This window comes from Pseudopipra pipra, chromosome Z (genome assembly GCF_036250125.1).
Source record: "Pseudopipra pipra isolate bDixPip1 chromosome Z, bDixPip1.hap1, whole genome shotgun sequence".
Classification (NCBI taxonomy): domain Eukaryota; kingdom Metazoa; phylum Chordata; class Aves; order Passeriformes; family Pipridae; genus Pseudopipra; species Pseudopipra pipra.
In genome coordinates this window covers 53,177,018-53,196,476 of record NC_087581.1, presented here as the reverse complement: position 1 = coordinate 53,196,476, position 19,459 = coordinate 53,177,018, and the positions used below count along the sequence as shown (strand labels likewise).

Sequence of the window (19,459 nt, the reverse complement as noted above, 5' to 3'; positions counted from 1 at the left end):
GCACTGTAATGAAGTAGTCTGAAGAAGACATTTGAGTAATTTGGTATTGTCGCCATTGCGAGAGACTGAGATTTCTTACCATCTCTTTTGACTTTCACACTGTCCTGGCAAATAGTGGAAATGCAGTCAGGTGATTAGAGCTGTTGTGTGATGCTAATATATGTTTGTTATTCCACCATTATGCAGTTTTGTATTTCAGCCCTCCTATTGGGATAAAGGAACTGCATGAATGTTTAGAAATACAATAATAGTACTAATAGGAAACCATTGCAATTTTTGAAGCTCCTGAAATGTCTTCCTTGGTGAGAACAGACATCTTCTACAGTATCTCATATTCTATCCAACAAAGCTTAAGTTTGTATGCTTTAGAAGATACATGTTTGCACATTTGAAGTTTGTCTTGGTTTGGAAAAAAATGGTTTTATAAGGACAGAGAATATTCATAGACAGTAATCATATGAAGAATCACATTTATGTGGGGCCATTTTGAAGTCCTTTTATCCCAACAGAAGACAAAGTAGAAATAGCTGATAAAGAATGCTATTGAATCATATTGAAGCATAGATGGCAGAAATTTTGTCAAGTCTGTAGAGACCATGCTGCAACCCTGTAAGTGGTCTGATTGGAAACTGAAAAGCTTTAGTATATGCAGTTTAAAATCTATCCCGTAAATGATAGCCATGGATATAAAAATCTTTATTTTCTTTTTCTCAATTTATAATATTACAAGTGTTGTGTATTATGAATCCATAACAGAATGACTGTACTCGACACATTTCAAATGTCAGAATGTGCACAGGGGCCATCCCAAAGTTGCAAAATGGAAATGTTGCCCTTGTTTCAGCTGGGGCTTTAAAATAAATAAAACCGGTAACTAGCAGGTTCATTAATCAAGCATCACTCCAGCCTTTTTGTTGTCTGATTTGCAGAAATTGAGACATAAGGCCTCCTTGGAAGCAGTGTCAGCATTTTGCAGGGTGTGAAAATAGTGCTTCAGTTGGAAAAATATTTGACTTTATTCAGCCTACTGAATGTAGGAAAAGAAACTTCAGTCCTTTTTCATTTGACTGGGGATTGGACTGCAATGTTTCCTTAGGCTGGTTGCATGTGTCTTTCACAGTTTATTTTAAATGGTGCTGATAATGATGTTTAAGAGATACAATAATCAATGTTTTAATAGCAGATAACTTTGCTGATAGCTGCAAGGCTGGAGTTCAGTACAGAAAGAGCCAGCTTGTTCCAGAGGTGACAATGCTGACAATTATCCTCTATTGATTTGAAGTGATAGATCAGAGACAAACTGTCATCATGGCTAGGCTTCACGAACGAAGATTCAGAGACAAACACACTGGCCACGAAAGTGTGGTGTTCCCCAGTGCTCAATATCGGGGTCAGCCCTGTTTATTATCTTCATTAACAATCTGGATGAGTACTGAGTGCACCCTCAGCAAATTTGCAGATGACAGCAAGTTGGGTAGGAGTGTTGATCTGCTGGAGGGTAGGAGGGTGCTGCAGAGGGATCTGGACAGGCTGGATCAGTAGGTCGAGGCCAGTGATATCAGATTCAATAAGGCAAAGTACCAGGTCCTGCCCTTGGCTTACAACAACCCCATATAGGCTGGGGAAGGAATGGCTGGAAAGCTGACTGGCAAAAAAGGACGTGGCAGTGCTGGTCGACAGTGGCTGAACGTAAGTCATCAGTGTGCCCAGGTGGCCAAAAAGGCCAGTGACATCACTGGCTTGTATCAGAAATAGTGTGGCCAGCAGGACTAGAGCAGTGATTGTCCCCCTGTACTCGGCACTGGGGAGGCTGCATCTTGAGTTCGTTGTCCGGTTCTAAGCCCCTCACCTCAAGAAAGACATTGAGGTGCTGGAGCAAGTCCAGAGATGAGCAACAAGGCTGGTGAAGGATCTAGAGAGCAGGTCATATGAGGAGCTGCTGAGGGAGCTGGGGATGCAGAAGAAGAGGCTCAGGGTAGACCTTATTCTTCTCTACAGCTGCCTGAAGGAAGGTTGTAGGAAGGTGGGAATCAGTCTTTTCTCTCTGGTAACAAGTAAGAGAATGAGAGAAAATGGCCTCAAGTTGTGTCTGGGGAGGTTTAGATTACATATTCAGAAATTTTGTTTCCCAGAAAGGGTTGTAAAGCATTGGAACAGAACTGCCTAGGGAAGTGGTGGAGTCACCATCTCTGGAACTGTTGAAAAAACCTGTGGATATGGCATTTGAGGATGGTTTAATGATGAACATGGTGGTGGTGCTAGATTGATGGTTGGACTTGATGGTCTCAAGGGTCTCTTCCAACATTAATGATTCTATGATTCTAAGTAAGAGTAATTGTTAAGTTGTACTACAAAGGTATCTGAAATGCCAGAGAACTAGTGAAATTGGGTGATGTAAAATATGCCACTGATACTTCCATAAAATGTAAAATCCAATAGAACACTGATCAGTGAAGAGACTACTGAGGAGATGTATTTACTTTGCTAATTCCAGTATACCACTGTTCAATGTTATATATCACTTAATTATAAATTAGCACATGCAGATATCTGAAGGACTTAAATGATTTATGACAAGAGCTATAGGACTAGTGTAAGGAAAGAAAAAATTCCATCCAAAATTTCTATAATTTTTTGATAGATATACTAATTGGTATGGTAAAATAAGCATGAGACACAAGATATTTCAGCTGCTAAATGTTATACTCCAAAGCTATTTAAGTTTAGAGAGCTTAAAGTTTTATCCCCTAGTGGACATTGAATCAGCCTTTCAGTATATTAAGAAGACGCAATTTTAGGCCTAAATTAGATGGAGTTGTGACATATCAGTTTACGTTCAGAGTGATATTAACAGTAATCCTCATGGTATATTGAAATTCAAGATTATAGTATTGCAGGACTAGATATTACTAGATACTAACATTGTGTTCAATGGTGTAAGCAGAACTTTAGGTACTGTACCAAACAGACCTATGAATAAGAGATCTCTTTTTAAATTGTGTTCAGAATTGTGAGTTTGTAGCTCTTGCTACAAGGTGAGTTATATGACCTGTGGCTAAAAATTATAAACTATCTTGTATAAACATAGTTTATACAAGATATATACAAGTTGCTTTTAAGCTCATGCAGTAGAGACTTTTGCTCAGTATTTCGAGGCTGAATAATTTTAGAAACTGAACTAGAACATCTGAGCTGGTTAGGGCACTTCAGATCTTAGGAAGGGAAAAATCCTCAGCTGCTTGAGACATGCTTTGCCTGTGACAGCTGGGGCTGGTGCTGCTGGAAGACACCAACCAGGAGCCCAAGTTCCCTGAAACTTGTTCTCAGCTCTGCCACAAAGCTGCTGTGATTTTCATCCTGTAATTTTGAGCTGCTCTATGGTCTGATGTGGTACAATGCACAAGAAGGGAGGAGGTTGGGCAGAGGCAGTGGCCATGTTCACTCATTAGTTACTTCAGTTGTAGCTGTGAATAGAAAACCTGTCAAGACTACCCCAAGAAGAGAAAATGTGGATCCTTTTGCCTTTCATTGTTCCCTGTTTTTCCAGTCAGACGTGAATCCTGCAACAGATACACTGAGCTTCCCTAGAATTTTAGTGTGATGCTTGCCCTCCCCAGCAGCCCTGGCTGCTAATAAACTGCCTTGGGACAGAGCCTCTGTATCTGCATCACTAGCCACACTGTTCCCTTTTCACAACTTACTCCTCTACAGTTTTACTCCTAAAGGATGAAGAAGAATTTGTTGCCACACAGTTTTAGACTGATAAGTATGGATTTATGCGAAGAGCTCTGAGCTCTAGGGGTAGGAAGACTGCAGTGGAAAGACAAAGGGTATTTCCATTATATTAAAATCCACAGCTGTAGACTATCCTACCTCATGGATGTGGAACTATACTGCTACTGCTACAGTTCATTGCAATTATATAGCAAAGCAGATAGAAACCACTGAAGTCATATCAGGACTGACTGGCTTTTTTGTGGCTATAAGGTGGAAAAATGTGCATTGAATTTCAGCTTTTGTCCATGGGTGACACTATGGTAGCTTGCCCTTCTGTTGTGCAAGATGTGTGTCTTTGGGCTTAAGTGGTAATTTCAAGGATTCTCTGCTGCCTTCTTTCCTCTTCTGCTTTTCTGTTTTCTGCTCAGCCTGTATTAACATCTGTTTCTTTTTTTATCTTGCTTTTTTTCAGAATGTGTAGCATAATTATGGCAACTGCTTTGATTGTGGATTGTCATTGATCCTTGCTGAAGAAGCACTTTGTCAATCAGCAAAAATGCATCACATAGCACTGCTGGAGTCCCTGACTTTTTATCCAACTTTAGAACCCTACATTTGTGAAATGGTATCTGCAATTAATTTTCCCTACTCTTGACCTATGTCAACATCTGCTTTACCCAACTGTCTTCATCTGTTTTTATGATGCAAACTGACTGTTGCTCTTATCAGTCAAAGAATACTGATAGGTTAAGAAAATATCTTTGTTTTTAATTATGATCAAATAACCCGCACAAAATTCTTCTTAAGCTGAGCAGTACAGTTTTGGAGGTCTTAATTTTGTGATTGCACGTGGATAGCCAGAAGTGTAACAGTCTTCATCACTTTTCCTGCATTCCTGAATAATGGCTTCGGCCTCAGTTGTTCACTAACCAGGATATGTCCTCCTATGCCCTTCAACCCTAAATCTACTGACTTTTTGTTTTTTCATTACAAGGTGAAATGCAAAAAGAGAATGCTGTTGAATGATATGCTTAAGTAGAGCTGGTATCACAGAAAACTTCATTACGGGACAGCGAAGGTACTTACTGGTTTTGTTAGAAACATAGAACCATAAAATGGTTTGAGTTGGAAGGGACATTAAAGATCATCTTGTTCCAACCCTCCTGCCACAGGCAGGAACACCTCCCACTAGACCAGGCTGCTCAAAGCTCCGTCCAACATGGCCTTGAACATTTGCAGGGATGGGGTATCTACAACTTCTCTGAGCAACCTGTTCCAGTGCCTCACCATCCTCAGAGTAAAGAACTTTCACCTAATATCCAGTCTAAACCCACTCTCTTTCTGTTTAAAACCATTTCCCCTCATTCTATCACTACACTCCCTGATAAAGAGTCCTTCCCTGTCTTTCCTGTAGGCCCCCTTCAACCCCTTCAAGAGCTGGAAGGTTACTGTAAGGTCTCCCCAGAGACCTTCTGTAGGTTAAACAACCTGAACTGTCTCAGAATTTCCTCATAGGAGTGGTTTTCTAGCCACCTAGTCATCTTCATGGCCCTCCTCTGGATATGCTCAAACAGGTATATGTCTGTTTTATCCTGGGGACCCCAGAGCTGGATGCAGCACTACAGGTGGGGTCTTAAGAATGTATAGTATAGATGGAGAATCATCTCCCTTGACCTGCTGGCCATACTTCTTTTGACACAGCTCAGCATACAGTTGGCCTTCTGGGATGCGAGTGCACACTGCTGGGTCATGTTCAGTTTTTCATCCAACAGTATGCCCAAGTACTTTTCCACAGAGCTACTCTCAGTCTCATCACCCAGCCTGTATCCAGCTACAGGACTACCCTTATCCAAGTGTAGGACCTTATAATTGGTCTTGTTGATTTTCATGTGATTCACATGGGCCCACCTCTCAAGTCTGTCAAGGTCCCTCTGGATGGCATCCTTTCCCACTAAGGTACTGCAGAATCACAGAAGGGATTGGAAGGGATCCACAAGGATCATTGAGTCCATCTCTTAGCCCTGCAAGGACTGTCCCCAAGAGTCACATCAGGTTCATCATCCAAACACTTCTTGAACTCCATCAGGCTTGGTGCTGTGACCACTTCCCTGGGGAACCTGTTCTAGTACCCCAGCCACCGTATGAGTGAAGAACCTTTTCCTAAGATCCAACCTAAACTACTCCTGACATAATTTCAGACCATTCCCTCAAGTCCTGTCACTGGTCACCACAGAGAAGAGATCAGTGCCTGTCCCTCTTCCTCCCCTCATGAGAAAGTTGTAGACTGCAATGAGGTCTCCTGTCACAGCCCGGGAGAGTAAAGGTCTGACCACAGAGATAGAGTGAGGCAAAGTGATCCTTTATTACAGGGGCACACAGGCTTTTATAGGGTATTGAGGGAACTTGCCAGAAGGGTAGGTAGAACTTGGGAGGAGCATGCTAAACAGGGACATACAAGGGAAAAAGGGGAAGGTCTTAACTAGAAATGGGGAGAAACAACCATATAAGGAGTGACCAAATAAGGGAATGCCGCATTGCAGCAACTGGGAGCCAATCAGAAACAAGGGGGAAAGCAAGGGTACAGAACAAGGGGGAATTTTTATATAAATGAATTAAAGGGGTACATTAAAAGGTATAAACCACAATGCCATGAAGCATAGACTTTAACATAACATCCACACAGCTCCAGTTTTCATCTGAAGGTGGTAAAAGTGGTATCTTCTAGAGTTCCACAGATTTCCTTTACTGTCTCTTGTTCAGACTTCCACATTTCGTAGCTATCAGGATTTTGGTTCTCCTCAGTCTCCTCTTCTCTAGGTCGAACACACCAAGTGACCTCAGTCACTCCTCATACGGCTTCCCCTCAAGGCCCTTCGCCATCTTCATTGCCCTCCTTTGGACACTCTTTAATAGCTTCATATCTTTCTTATATTGTGGTGCTCAAAACTGCCACAATATTCAAGGTGAGGCCTCACCAGTGCAGAGCAGAGCGGGACAATCCCCTCCCTCCACTGGGTGGCTATGAGGTGCCTGATGCCCTCAGGACATGGTTGACCCTCCTGGCTGCCAGGGCACTGCTGACTCATATTCAACTGGCCATCAACCAGGACCCCCAGCTCCCTTTCCATGGCACTGCTTTCCAACATCTCATTCCCCTGTCTGTATAAACTGGAGTTTCTGGGTTTGCCCCATCCCAGGTGTAGAATCCAGCACTTCCCTTGTTGAACTTCATATGGTTGGTGATTGCCAAGTCCTCTAATTTTGTCGAGGTCTCTCTGCAGAACCTCCCTGCCTTTGAGGGAGTCAACAGCTCTTTCCACTTTTGTGTTGTCTGCAGACCTGCTTAGCATCCCTTCCAGTTCTGCATCCGAGTCATTTATGAAGATGCTGAAGAGCACAGGGCCTGAGAGGGAGCCCTGCAGAACCCCACTAGTGACAGGTCACCAGTCTCATGTTACCCTGTTCACTATTACCCTCTGTGCTTGACCCGAGAGCCAATTGCTCACCCACTACGTGATGTGTTTATCCAGCTGTGGGCTGGAGACTTTGTCCAGAAGGACATTGTGAGAGACAGTATTGAAAGCTTTACTGAAATCCAAAAAGTAGGAACTGTTAGAACAATTCTTCTCCTATGGCCTGCTCTGGGACAAGCACAGTCTCACGTTCTGTCCCTGAGAGTGCCATCCTCACTCCTGTCCTTTTCCAGGAGAGTCTGTCAGAAATCACATGTGTGTGAGTGTTGAGATCCTTTAGGCAAGTCAAGAATGAAGTGTGCTAGATACAGCATGAGAACAACTTCACTAGGAGGGAGAATGCTCAGCCAGAACAATTCCTCTGCAGACAAACTAACAGTGCTGCAATGCTGTTCAGTGCCAGCTTTCCACATGGATGATTGTTACGCCTTTTGCTGATCTGTCCTGGCTCCATTCAGATTCACTGCTGGCTGGATGTTACTTTCCACAGCCCGTATCTGAGTTTTCTCTCTCTTTTTTCTTTTTATTCTATAGTGTTCCTGTGACAGCTGCTTTCTTGTTATCTGTGGAGGAATTTCTGATTTCTTCTTACAGGCGTAGAACAGACTAAGGTGAATGATGGCAATATGAGGCTTACAGTTACATGTACATTTGGGAGTGGCACCTTCAGAATCTCTTCTGCACAGACTGCATCCCCACACCTTCATGCTTAATTTTGCAGCATAAAAGTCAGAGACTCTGGTATGAAATTTATAACCTACTTCAGAATTAGGAAGTTTTTTTTAACCCAAGCATGTTTTCCTCAAAATGGAAAGGATTACACCTTCAGCTTGCCTGTAATTTCTACTTATAGTAATGGCATTTTCACATACTGGACTTGAGACATTTTTAATAATTTTGAAATATTTATTCAAACAGATCCCCTCATAGTATACTTGAAAAAATACTCTCTCACAACAGGGTCTAGTCTTTGTATGTTAAAAATCATGCTGCTTTGACAAATTGGTGATTTTTTTTTCAGCATGTGATTTTTTTTTTCATTTTTCAAACTTTTTTCCCCACAGTTTAAAACACTGGGTGAGGGAGATCTTACTGCAGCATACCTGCATGGGGCTCCCTTCCCAAGAATTTTATTGAATCAGTGAGGCTGAAAATGGTAGAAAGTAGTTTTGATTCACACAGAGATAACATTTTATTTCAAATTTTAGCACTTAAGTAAAGAAGAAGAGTGCTTGAATTAGCTCAGAGCAGCTTTTATTGCCATAGCAGTATTCTATGCAAGTCTGTGAAGAAGAGCTGCATGATGCACAGAACAACCCTATGAGTGCTGAAGTGAGTAGACTAGAAATGATGATTTTTTTAAAATAGTTTGATCTTCAGTCTGGCTCAGGTTTGATTTCTAGACAGTCAGGAAATGGAACTTTTGAAGCAGAAGTCAATGGGAAAACGTCCACTGTTCCCCCCTCAGTAAGTGTGACTTGATGGAAATCTTAAAATGTACCTCATTGCAAAGACTCTCCTTTTGACAAGAAATGGGAATCTGTATAATAATCAGATATATTATTTCAAAGCCTTTGGATTAGAAAGTGTGGACACCTTTCAAAAGAAAATATTTTTATACAAATGAACTGTTTTCGTACAGAATGAAACAAGATAGGCAAGGCATTCAGCAGTAACATGTGGATGAATACTCATAAAATACTCAAAGGCAATATATGTCACAATACTAAAATAACTGCCGAGTCTTGACCTTGTTTTCAGTAATAAAACCCAGTGATTGTACAATTTAGAGTAAGCTATTCTATTTAAATAACAGTGATATTTTTGTAAACAAAATTTTATGCAATGGCATGTCAGATGAGTAAATTGCCTTGTAGTGATGTTTTAAATTATATTGTAGAAGGTTGTATCAATACAACCTCAAATAGAAACAATTAGTCAGCAAATCTCAACATAAGGTGTTTGCTAGAAGTCTTCCAGATAAAGCTATAAATAGGACTGTGATCGGGCATGTTGGGATTCTTTAGATTTCTCTGTCTCCCCCTTACCTGTGCACAATGACTGACTGAAAGTGGTCAGTTTGACTTCCCCTTTCACTGATGTAGTTATCTGTAATGTTAGAGGTGAGTCTGAATGTTTCACACCAGGCTTGTCTAGTTTGAAGAAAAGGAGGCTGAGAAGCAACTTCATTGCACTCTACAGCTTCCTGGGGAGGGGACAACAATAGGGAGGTGCTAATCTCTTCCTCCTGATATCCGGTGATGGAACGTGTGGGAATGGTTCAGAGCTGCATCAGGGGAGATTCACACTGGAGTTTAGGAAGAATTTTTTTACCAAGGTGTAAGCATTGGATCAGGCTTCCTAGAAAGGTGGTTGATGCCCCAAGCCCATTCACTACTCTTGTCATTTGGACGATACCCTCAGTACTATGCTTTAATATTTGTTCAGCCCTGAGTTGGTGTATCAGGACGAAGTTGGGATGTTACTTTTTGGCCTGTGTTTGGCCCTAGCCACCTGCAGTGAGTTTATGCTTTCTCCTGCCAAGTCTTCTGATAAAGCAGTGAACTTGGCCTTGGAGGGAGAGCTTCTGTGTAAACTGTTTTAATTGGTCTGTTGTGATTGGTCAATTGCTCGTCAGGGGCAGTTGGAGGACAAAGTGATGATGATGGTGCTGAAGGCCATCCCCCAGACTCAGTTGGGAAGACCCCCCCAAATCACTGCGCCTGCATGGGGGACTTTCCAAGGTGCTCACGCGCGCGCAGGAGGGGTGCACTTACATAACAGAAGGGGTGGGATTCAGAGCCCTGACGGGGCGGTGCTGGCCACACCTCTCCGGGGCAGGTGCTCTCAAAAACTTTATAAAAAAAACCAGAGACGCTTCTTGGGGTTCGACGGGCTCTTCACGATGGACCAAGTTGCTTTCAGTGGGGACGCCTGCTTGAAGTGGGAGCCTGCCACCCCCCATGAACCCGCAGCTGCTGCAGAGAGATTTCATTATTGGTTAGGATGGGTAAGACTTGTTTACAGGTGATACCTTGGTGAGTATGGGGGGGAAGCCTTCTTCCTAGGGTCTTTTGGTGCACTTTTTCCTCCGCCCCAATCCTTCTCCCTCAGGCGCCTGTTTTGTTTTCTCCCTTTTCCCTGGTTTGCCACCTTTTCCTAATAAATAGCTATTATTTTTGCCAACTAGCAACGGTGTTTGGTTTATTCACGTACCAGAATCTCTCGAACCTGTGTTTTTCCCCTTGGCTTATTCCCTTCCCTGTTACAGTTGGTCAGGCAGTTGGACTAGATGATCATTGTAAGTCCCTTCCAGCTAAAATATTCGTGTCAGGTTTATTCCATTCCATTCCATTCCATTCCATTCCATTCCATTCCATTCCATTCCATTCCATTCCATTCCATTCCATTCCATTCCATTCCATCATTAAGGAGCTACCTGCCCTATCTTCTGTTCTGCATATTTAGGAAAACATGCCATTTACCCACATCAGTATTTGTATGAAATTAAATGGCTATTTTACTTAGAGCAATTCTGTGCATCCATAAAATTGTCATTAGGTCCTGTGGGAAGACAAGAAGTTATGTTTCTTTTACTGTATTTGAGTCTGATCATGCAAGCTGCACAGTCTTTCTGCAAAATTACCGTTTCATATGTTTTCCCTAATTTTGCTAGGAGCTAGGGAAATAAGAATTATGGGCAACATCTAGCATGTAATAAGGGCATGCCCTGCAACAGATACTTTTTTAGTCAAAGGTGGTAGATAAGGAGCATCTTATCTATATTTATCCATACCTAATTAAAATATAACAACTTACTATACTGTGGACTTGCAGATTAACTCAGTTGATACAAACTCTTGTACAAATTCAAGCATGTACATAAATACGCACATATATTCAAAAATCTTTATGAATTAAATTCTATATGTTCCAATAAACTGGAAGTGTGCAGTGCTGCAGTTTTTATGATTGCTTGGACTAAATAACTGATAAGTGTTCTCCATAATATTGTCTGGAATGAAGGAAATGGAGAAAAGGAATTAATTGGGCTTTTATTTGAGGCAGCAATGTATGCATGTATCAGTTTACACAAGTACTATGCTGCTGTTATGTTTCAGTCTTTTTAATGATCAGCAGATATTTGTCGCTGAATAGGCAGTAAATCAATGGAGACCAGATATTTTCACAGTAAACAGTAAAGAGTTTTGCAGTTTGTCTAGTCAGGAAAACTCCTTTCATTTAACCATATAGAAATGGTATTAAGTTGCTGAAGTTCTGCTTAAACTTTTGTGTTGCACAGGCTTGTGGTATATTTTACACTTCTTTTGCTCCACTAACAAAAGAAAGGTGTTTTCCCAAAACTTCTTACAGTTAATCGTAGTTCTTATAGAAAGCTTGATGCACAGGAGTCCTTGATGCAAAATTAGATGCCTAGGGTCTCTGCTTTACGGTTCCTCTACCCAATAGTAGTGTTGGTGAATGCCTTCTTTCATTAATGTTTATGCGTGTAAGTTAGAGATAGCAGTGGTAGAGGGTTTAATCTCTTCTGCTGAGTCTATCTCATTATTTGTGTCTTTGTGGACACTTTTGCAACACTGTGAGACTCAGTATATTGGTGGTAGGCATTTTTAATTTCTCCATGAAGACTCAAGATAGGAGAGAGTTACCGTGCATGGCATGGTGTGCTCTGTGTGGTCTTGGCCTGTGAAGTGTAGAAATGTGTTGGCTTAAACAACTTTCTCTCTATGGCTAGCATACTCATCTGGTTAATCCCTTCAGCAAAGTGTGAGTCAAGGTAACAGTAAATATTCTTGCAGTGTAAAAGCCTGAGACCCCTCACTCAGTTGACTTGTTTCTACCATTAAGACCCAAATCTCATAATGAGGCCTGGAAGGTGGATCTGTATAAGCCCTGAAAACCATGGTTGCTTTTTCAGATCCATTAAAGCTTTTTTTCGTTAATGAGTGCTAAATAGTAGTAACAGAAGAAGAGAGGCCCATAATCTATGGCAGTCCAGGCAGCAGGGCAGTCAGAGACAAAACATTATATAGGATGCCTTTCTCTTGGCTTGTGATGTGTTGAGAGGTATGGGCTACCTGAAAAAAAGAAACTTTGAAGAAAAATAATCTTTTCTTGTGAGGGTCTGGGAAAAAAAAAAAGCATGTAACAACAGCAAAATACAGGATAATGGGGTTCATTGTAAGTCAGTAATAAATCAGCCTTTTTCATGGAGGAGAAAGCTAGTTAAGAGGATTGTTGATTCCACTTTAAAGCAACCCTAAGGCCTGGTGCTTACCAAAGTCTTTTGACTCTCCCTTGTTTGGCCTTTGCCTCCAGACTTTGTTACTGTCAGATGGTGCCTAAGGCCGATTAGTTCTCACCTCCTGCTGAGGACATCTCTGGATCCTGTGAGATCTGAAGGGAGAAGTCAGCTCTTGGCTTCTCATCAGGGCATCCACCAAGATGGATTTCAGACTGAACTGAAAGAGGAGGACCGTAAGCTGGAGAGAAAGGCACACTTGCAAATTTCCCCATTCTCATAGAAGCATAAAGCGACTTTGGATTGTTCCTATAAGATTTAACAAAGAATTGGATATTATTGTGGTCACTACCTGATAGTCTGTGTTTGTAGACTGCATAGTATCTCCTCTATAAGAATTCTCTTGACCCTGAAGTCAAATCTGGGGAAGGACAAAATTTAATTTTTTCTTTATGAAGAAAACCAGGAAGCCTTGCTAGCCTGTGTTAGGACTGTCCTAGGAATCCTCTCTGAACGAATTTGAGGATGTCTTCCTGTATTTTTATCGGACCAAGAAGCAGAGGCCAGAGTGATATGATAGATCTAAGGATTTGAACCTCTGTTGTGAATGCACAGTACAAAGATTAGCCTGCTGAGGGGGAAAATATAAATACCATCTCTTACCAGTGGCAAAGAAATATAAACTTCTTTTATATATTTGTATGGTTTTTTACATACACAGATATTCATAAACAGCACAAATAAAAGGTGCAGAGTTGGCTGGTAGGAGGAGATGACTGTCTTGCTTGAAGAGAGGTGAATTGAATTTTTCAAGTTATTTCCCTTGTGGCAATTAGGCAGAAATATGAGCTGCTAGATGTGTGTAAATATAACTAGGATTTCTCTGTGCTTGGTTTATATTATTTACATTTATAGAAACTAGCTTCCCTTTAGAATAGCTAATGCAGAAATAACTACAGAGTTCTCTCTGCTTTAAGGTTGATACCACTTTTGGTGTCACCCTTTTTGGATGTGTCATGAATCTTTAAAGAGGTGTCAGACAAACAAGCATATAACTTTCAGAATTAGATTTTAACCCTTTTATTTCTTTTCCTGTTTCATGCTCTTTTTTTGTGGTTGTTTTAATTTAAGCTATTGCTCAGTACTGAGCTGTTTCTCCCAGGGGAGAGCTAGTATAAAATAAAGTGCCAAAGTGCCTCTCTGAGAGAATCATGACAAAGAGTCACTTTACTAAAAATAAAATTCACTTTTTGTTTTTTTTCGTTCCACATGAATGGTGATTTAGATATTGATCAAGTGAATGTTTGAGTATATTTCTTAATGTTTTTGTTTTCCAGATCAGAAAAATAAATCTAAAAATAAAACCAAACTCACTCTCTTAGAAATTCAATTAATTCCTCATTGTAATATATGCCATATTATGTGTAGGAATTCATCTTTATAAATTCAAAAGAAGCACTAGTCTGATAATAAAAAATAGTAAAATCATAGTATTTAAAAGATGATAGCCAATGAAGTTCTTCTAGCTGGGTATTTAAGCAGTTGTTCAGGTAGATTTTTAACACTCACTAAATTGGATATATTTCTTAGTGAACAGTATGCCAAGGTGAGCTGCACATTTCCACTGCCAAAACGAACTCTTTAAAATGAAATATGTCTTGGGAGTATGATAATGGGAAACATCCCAAGATTTCACACATTTCTTGATAATCTCCATGGAACCCTAACACTTTCCATATGTTTTCCTGGTTGGCAGGTGGAGTGGATACAACAGCAGGTGGTTAAAAGACGGATAAAGAGGGATTATAAAGCTGGTGGTACCCAATCCACTTATTTCAATGATCCCAAATGGCCAAGCATGTGGTACATGGTAAGTACATACAGGGCCATTGGCTCTGTTTCATTCTAATGTTTAGTTGTCTGGTTTGATATTTCAAAAGGGGACAGAAGAGTATGTTTGGAAAAAGCAAGTTTGGGAATTTTTATGTGACTAATGAATGTTTACGAACTCCTTACAAATATTACAAAGAATTCCCAGTGAGCCCTGCAATAGAAAACATTTATTAATGCATTCGTTCATTAATTCTTCCTATTGCTAGTTGTCTTGGGAATTACTTATTAGAGGATAAGCTTTCAACAGTGAGAATGGAAGGAACTTAGCCACAGCTTGTGAGAACCCACTTGTATTCAATGCATAATTCACTGTCCCCAACAGAAATGTATTGTGTCCTGAAACAGGAAAAAAGAGACACAGACGCTGACCATTCAGTGTTACAATTACATTCTTTTTAATAATGAACAATTGCATTGTTGAAATAAATGGACTGTTGGTGCTGTTTCCTATCTGTTTTCTCTCCATCTTGTTTAGTTCCAGGATGAGGTTGTTATAACTATGGGGGTTTTTAAGAGATTCATTGTGCAGTTTGAAAACAACTTTTATCCAAAATGTAGTTCTTTTCAGCTGTTTGTGAAAGCAATATTATTTTGGGTCAAGGGATCATGGCAAGTCTTTTTCCCACTTTATTGAAATGTGTATACTTGTCTGTCTCCTTTAATATGTACATTTATTCAATCTACCTGTCCTATAAATATGTGCATAAGGTGACAGACAGATTCCAATTTTTAAAAAATTAAAAAAAAAATTATTTCAATGTTTTAAATTGAAACTAGAAAACAACAACTTATCTTTAGTTAGTCTGCTGTTACTACTACGGACTTTCAGCTCTGTGTTAGACTAGAAAGAGGGAGCCCAAACTTTAAGAGAATCATAGTAGTCAAGGAAAAGCCCACTGTATATCATGTATGGTAGCTTATGTAATTTTTCCTTTGTGCTCCTAGATTTATATACAAAGTTTTTAGTGCCAGCATAGCTTTTTGATGAAACTAGATTAGTGGAATGTTTTTTAACTGGTAATAGATGCTTTAGCAGTTGCCTCTAATTTTGATCAGAAGGGTAGCAGTTTCCTATTAATAAATCAGTTGTATTGTATAGCCACATAGTTAGCAGCTCCCCCACAATTGCCAGTCTAACACAGAAAACACTTTAAGGCAGTAAATGGACTTTACTGTTTGTCTTTTACAGCTTTCATAATTTCTCATTTCTATCCCTGTGGAAGAAAGTCCTCACTTTCAGAACTTCTGTGAAGGGGCAGTTCCAGATGCATTGCTTTTACATCCACTGAATAACCCCATTTATTTGCAATATCTTCAGTGGTAGTGGTTTGATGACATTTTGTTGAAAGAGATCAGTAAGGTATTAGCAACTATGCTGTTTCATCAGAGAGAATAGCTAAAAATATGTGAATGGGTTGATTTCAGGACTAACTTGGGTCATTACCAGATACCCTCATGTGACTGTGTTTGTGATTCTTACTATAGCTACTTTTGTTAATCTTTCTTACCTTTATAAGTTGAAGGGAAAAAAGGGAGTTCAAGGTTATTTAGTGGTTTCAGTCATTGCTATGTCATAAAGAGGTTTTTAGTTGCTGTCTGCAGACGTGTTGTTGAGAAAGTAATAAGAGCACTATCGTATACAGATTTGCATCTGAATTAATAAGTAACTTCATTGTGGGTTAAGATTTAGACCTTTGGCCCTTGAACTGGGACAATCTCTAACAAGGCTGTTAATGTAGTTCAGATTTGTTGACACAAGTCCTTTTATTCAAAGACTTTTTCAAGCCGTATCTTGAGTTTTTCCTCCCCAAGCTTTTTCTTCACAAGTACCATCCTTTGTTATTTTAATTGTCTAGGCTAGAAATAATACATTTTTGTTTGTGTGATATCCATGACAAGAAGTTAGAAGAGGGATTCAGGTCTTCTTTGTCTTTTGGGCCATCACAAAGTTTAAAAGAATCCCTCAAGAGCTGTAATGTGAACAAATTAGAAGGTCTTTTTTTAATCACTCTATTTTTCTCCATTTACACTGAAGGCATTCCTAGAAAGAGCAAAGTGATTAAGAATATAGTTCTTTAGTGCCTTCTGGTTTTGTGGAAGCTGAAGCAGAAAGTGCCTTCAGACCCCAAAGTATACTTTTACTTTTCATGACCAGGGCATTATTTAAGGAAAAATTACAGTTTCTAATGCTTTCTAATAACAAGGATAAGGTGATTTACTTTTGAGTTCCCTCCCTCAAAGCAAGGAAAGTTGGGAAAAAACCCTATTTCTTTAGCATAACCTCTGAATCTGGTGGCATCTTTGCTTAAGAGTAGAGTAGAATATTTTTATAGATTTAGTAACATATGAAACTTCACCTATCCAACTATTATTCAAAACCAGCTTGCTCAGAGTGAACTGATAGCAAAGAAGTAAAGAAAGTCCCTAGTTAAAATACCTTTCCAAATTTTGAGTCAGAAGAGAGCTAAGTCCTGTATACCATCCCCAGAGCTCAGCTGCCTTTGTATCATCATGTTAAATCTAATGAATTTCTTCTCTTTCATTGATGTTGACAAAATAGCCTGGTAGTCAGTAACTGGATGAACTATATACAATCAGTGTGCATAACTTAAGAGGTCAAAGTTAGCTGTTCTGTATCTGAAACTGTTTTACTTAACTTGAAATAACAACAATGTCTTCTGAACGACTAAGACAACTTTGTGGCTAATCAATTTCACTGTACCTGCCAGTTGGTTAAATGAGTTTTCTCATCTTGCCTGCATACGAAAACTATAGGTTTTAAAAACTAGAGGAAGTAAATATATAAAAAAAATTAGAAGTATACGCAAAGTTGTGGTTAATATAACTAACTTTAACAGACTTCACTCAGAGTACTGTCCCTGTTGATTATTTCTTTTTGTTCCCCACTTCAGAAGAGCTTTGTAGTGATCAGCTGAAACTGGAATCACACAGGCACATAAGCACACCTTTCTGCGGCTGCAGTCTAGCTCTGCTGTGATGATGGGCTCCATGGCATAGTTTTTGAACATAGAATGTAACAGCAATAAATTAATTTAGCTATTGTTTATTTTTTAACAAATTATCTTCAGATTACAAAGTTGCTGATTATGTCTTTGCAGTCAGTTCAAACAGGTACAAATCTTTTTCAACACTGATGAAGGATAATCCTCTACAGTACTGTTACCGTCCCTTCTACTGTTGATAATAATTGCTAGTTTTGAAATAATTCTGTAATTTGGAGAAGTTTCCAGGTTCTTCACCACCACTCTGTATGTGGTTCTTCCCACTCCCTAGTTAGTGATGGGCAGGAACCGAACAAGTAAAAGGATATTTCTGTGGGACTGAGAATAGGCTGGAGGAGAGTATGATATTTTGAGATGTGAGTCTGGAGGGAGAGGCACTGTTCTGTTAAAGCACCTAAGAATAAATAAGATAGTTAAAGAGTACAAGCCAGGTTTTTTTCTTATCATTGGATGCTACCTCGTCAGAGTAAGAGGAAATATTATTCCCTGTAGCTGGGAAAGATGCAGCACTGTGAGAGATAAAAAGCGGAAAGCTGGAACTTCTGCTGCAGTAAATAAATGGGACATGATGGTACTCCTCTGAGAAAGGAGTACCAAAATCACTGTGCAACAAAAAAAGTAAATAACTTTAAAAAATATGTTATACTCAGAGAAGAAGCTAGCCAGGGCCTCTACTATGCATACTTGAGGGTCATCCTGAATATTTTTGTAGCAATGAAACTTACCTGAGAATGTAGGGAAGTAGCTGACTGTCACTAAGGTTGTAAACCAGAGCAAGAAGTGGAACACAGGAACTTGTCTGTCAGCTTCTCAGATAGAAAATAGATGAGATTGTCACATTCCTAAGCTGCTTGGAATAGAGGAACACCACCTATTACATATCTAAGCCAAAGAAAAGGCTGTCTTCTAAGTGTCATTGCTAAATATATCCCACACCAAGAAAAAGTATGATTCAAGGCCTCGTTGAAGTAAAACTTCCATTTTATTTTACGTGTATGTCATGGTTTAGGAATGGTATTCCCCAATTTAGTGTTCCCACTCCAAATCATATGCCACTCGTTCCTCCTGCTTCCCCCTCCCCCTTCATGGGGCTGGAGAGAAGTAGTGCAGGCACAAAAGGCAAAGATCTCGGGTTGAGATAAGAACAGTTTACTGGAAACAGCAATGAAATAAGAAAATGTACAGTAACATCAAAAATACTAATGACAGAGAGTACAAGAAAAAAACCAATTCACACGGAAACCACCCCCATCTCCCCCCTCCCCCCCCCCCCAAAAAAAAAAAGGCAATACCCAGCTGCTCCTGGCTGTGCCCTCCTGGCTTCTGCAGAAATTAAGCCTGTCCTGACTGGAACCAGGACAGGTCCACAGTGAGATCAGCTGTTCTGTCTTAAATCATTTTAAAGCCTGTTTGTGCTGTTGATCCCTACAAAGACAGTACCTCTTCTTTTGAAAATTATTTTCCTTTCTCAAAATCTTTTTCCTTTTCTCAACGTTTGTTATTTTCTTTTCACATTTATTCCACTTACAAATCAGTGCTTTGGGAGAGAAGGCAAAAGAGTAAAGCTAGAAGCAGATGACTACAGAGTCTTCTGTTTGGAACCCAAAACAAGGGCTTTTGTAAACTGCCTTGTAGGTCTTCATAGTCTGCTACTTTTCTGTGAGAGGCAGGAAATATAAAGGGCTAGAAGACAGCAAATTTTGTGCAGTCATCTTAAAAATAAGAAAAATATATTAGGTAGTCATAATGAAAACATTAAATTTTCTTAAAAGTCTTCTGAAAAGACTCTAATAGAAATACTCTAATAGAAATCTGTAAACCTAAGAAAACTGCAATGCCTGGCTGTGCTGTTTCTCCAACTGGTTATGTGTCTCAGTTTGAAGAGACTGGAATGTTTGTTAAAGAGGATGAGTTATGAGACAGACCAAACTCTTTTCTCTCAGCAACTGTAAATTCAAAAATTAAGGGGCTTTAATCGAGGAAGTGTGGAAAATAAGAAGAAATAACAACCCTTTATTAAAAGATATATGTATGTTGGCAAGAACAGTAACAGAACATAAAAACTAAACAATAGTCCTGTACCCAGAAGT

The 19,459-nt window shown here is 39.7% G+C and overlaps 1 protein-coding gene across 7 annotated transcripts in view; it reads left to right on the top strand.

Annotated features, from left to right (window-relative positions):
- PCSK5 (proprotein convertase subtilisin/kexin type 5) overlaps positions 1–19,459 on the top strand; it is a 257,820-nt gene that overhangs the window by 34,821 nt on the left and 203,540 nt on the right. For 6 of the 7 annotated variants that reach the window (XM_064641610.1, XM_064641613.1, XM_064641612.1 and 3 more), the window contains one exon: positions 14,210–14,323. In XM_064641610.1, the coding sequence (XP_064497680.1) occupies positions 14,210–14,323 (114 nt within the window). Of the gene's footprint in view, positions 1–4,192; positions 4,343–14,209; positions 14,324–19,459 lie in introns of those variants that run through there. The other variant, XM_064641611.1, reaches the window with a different exon arrangement.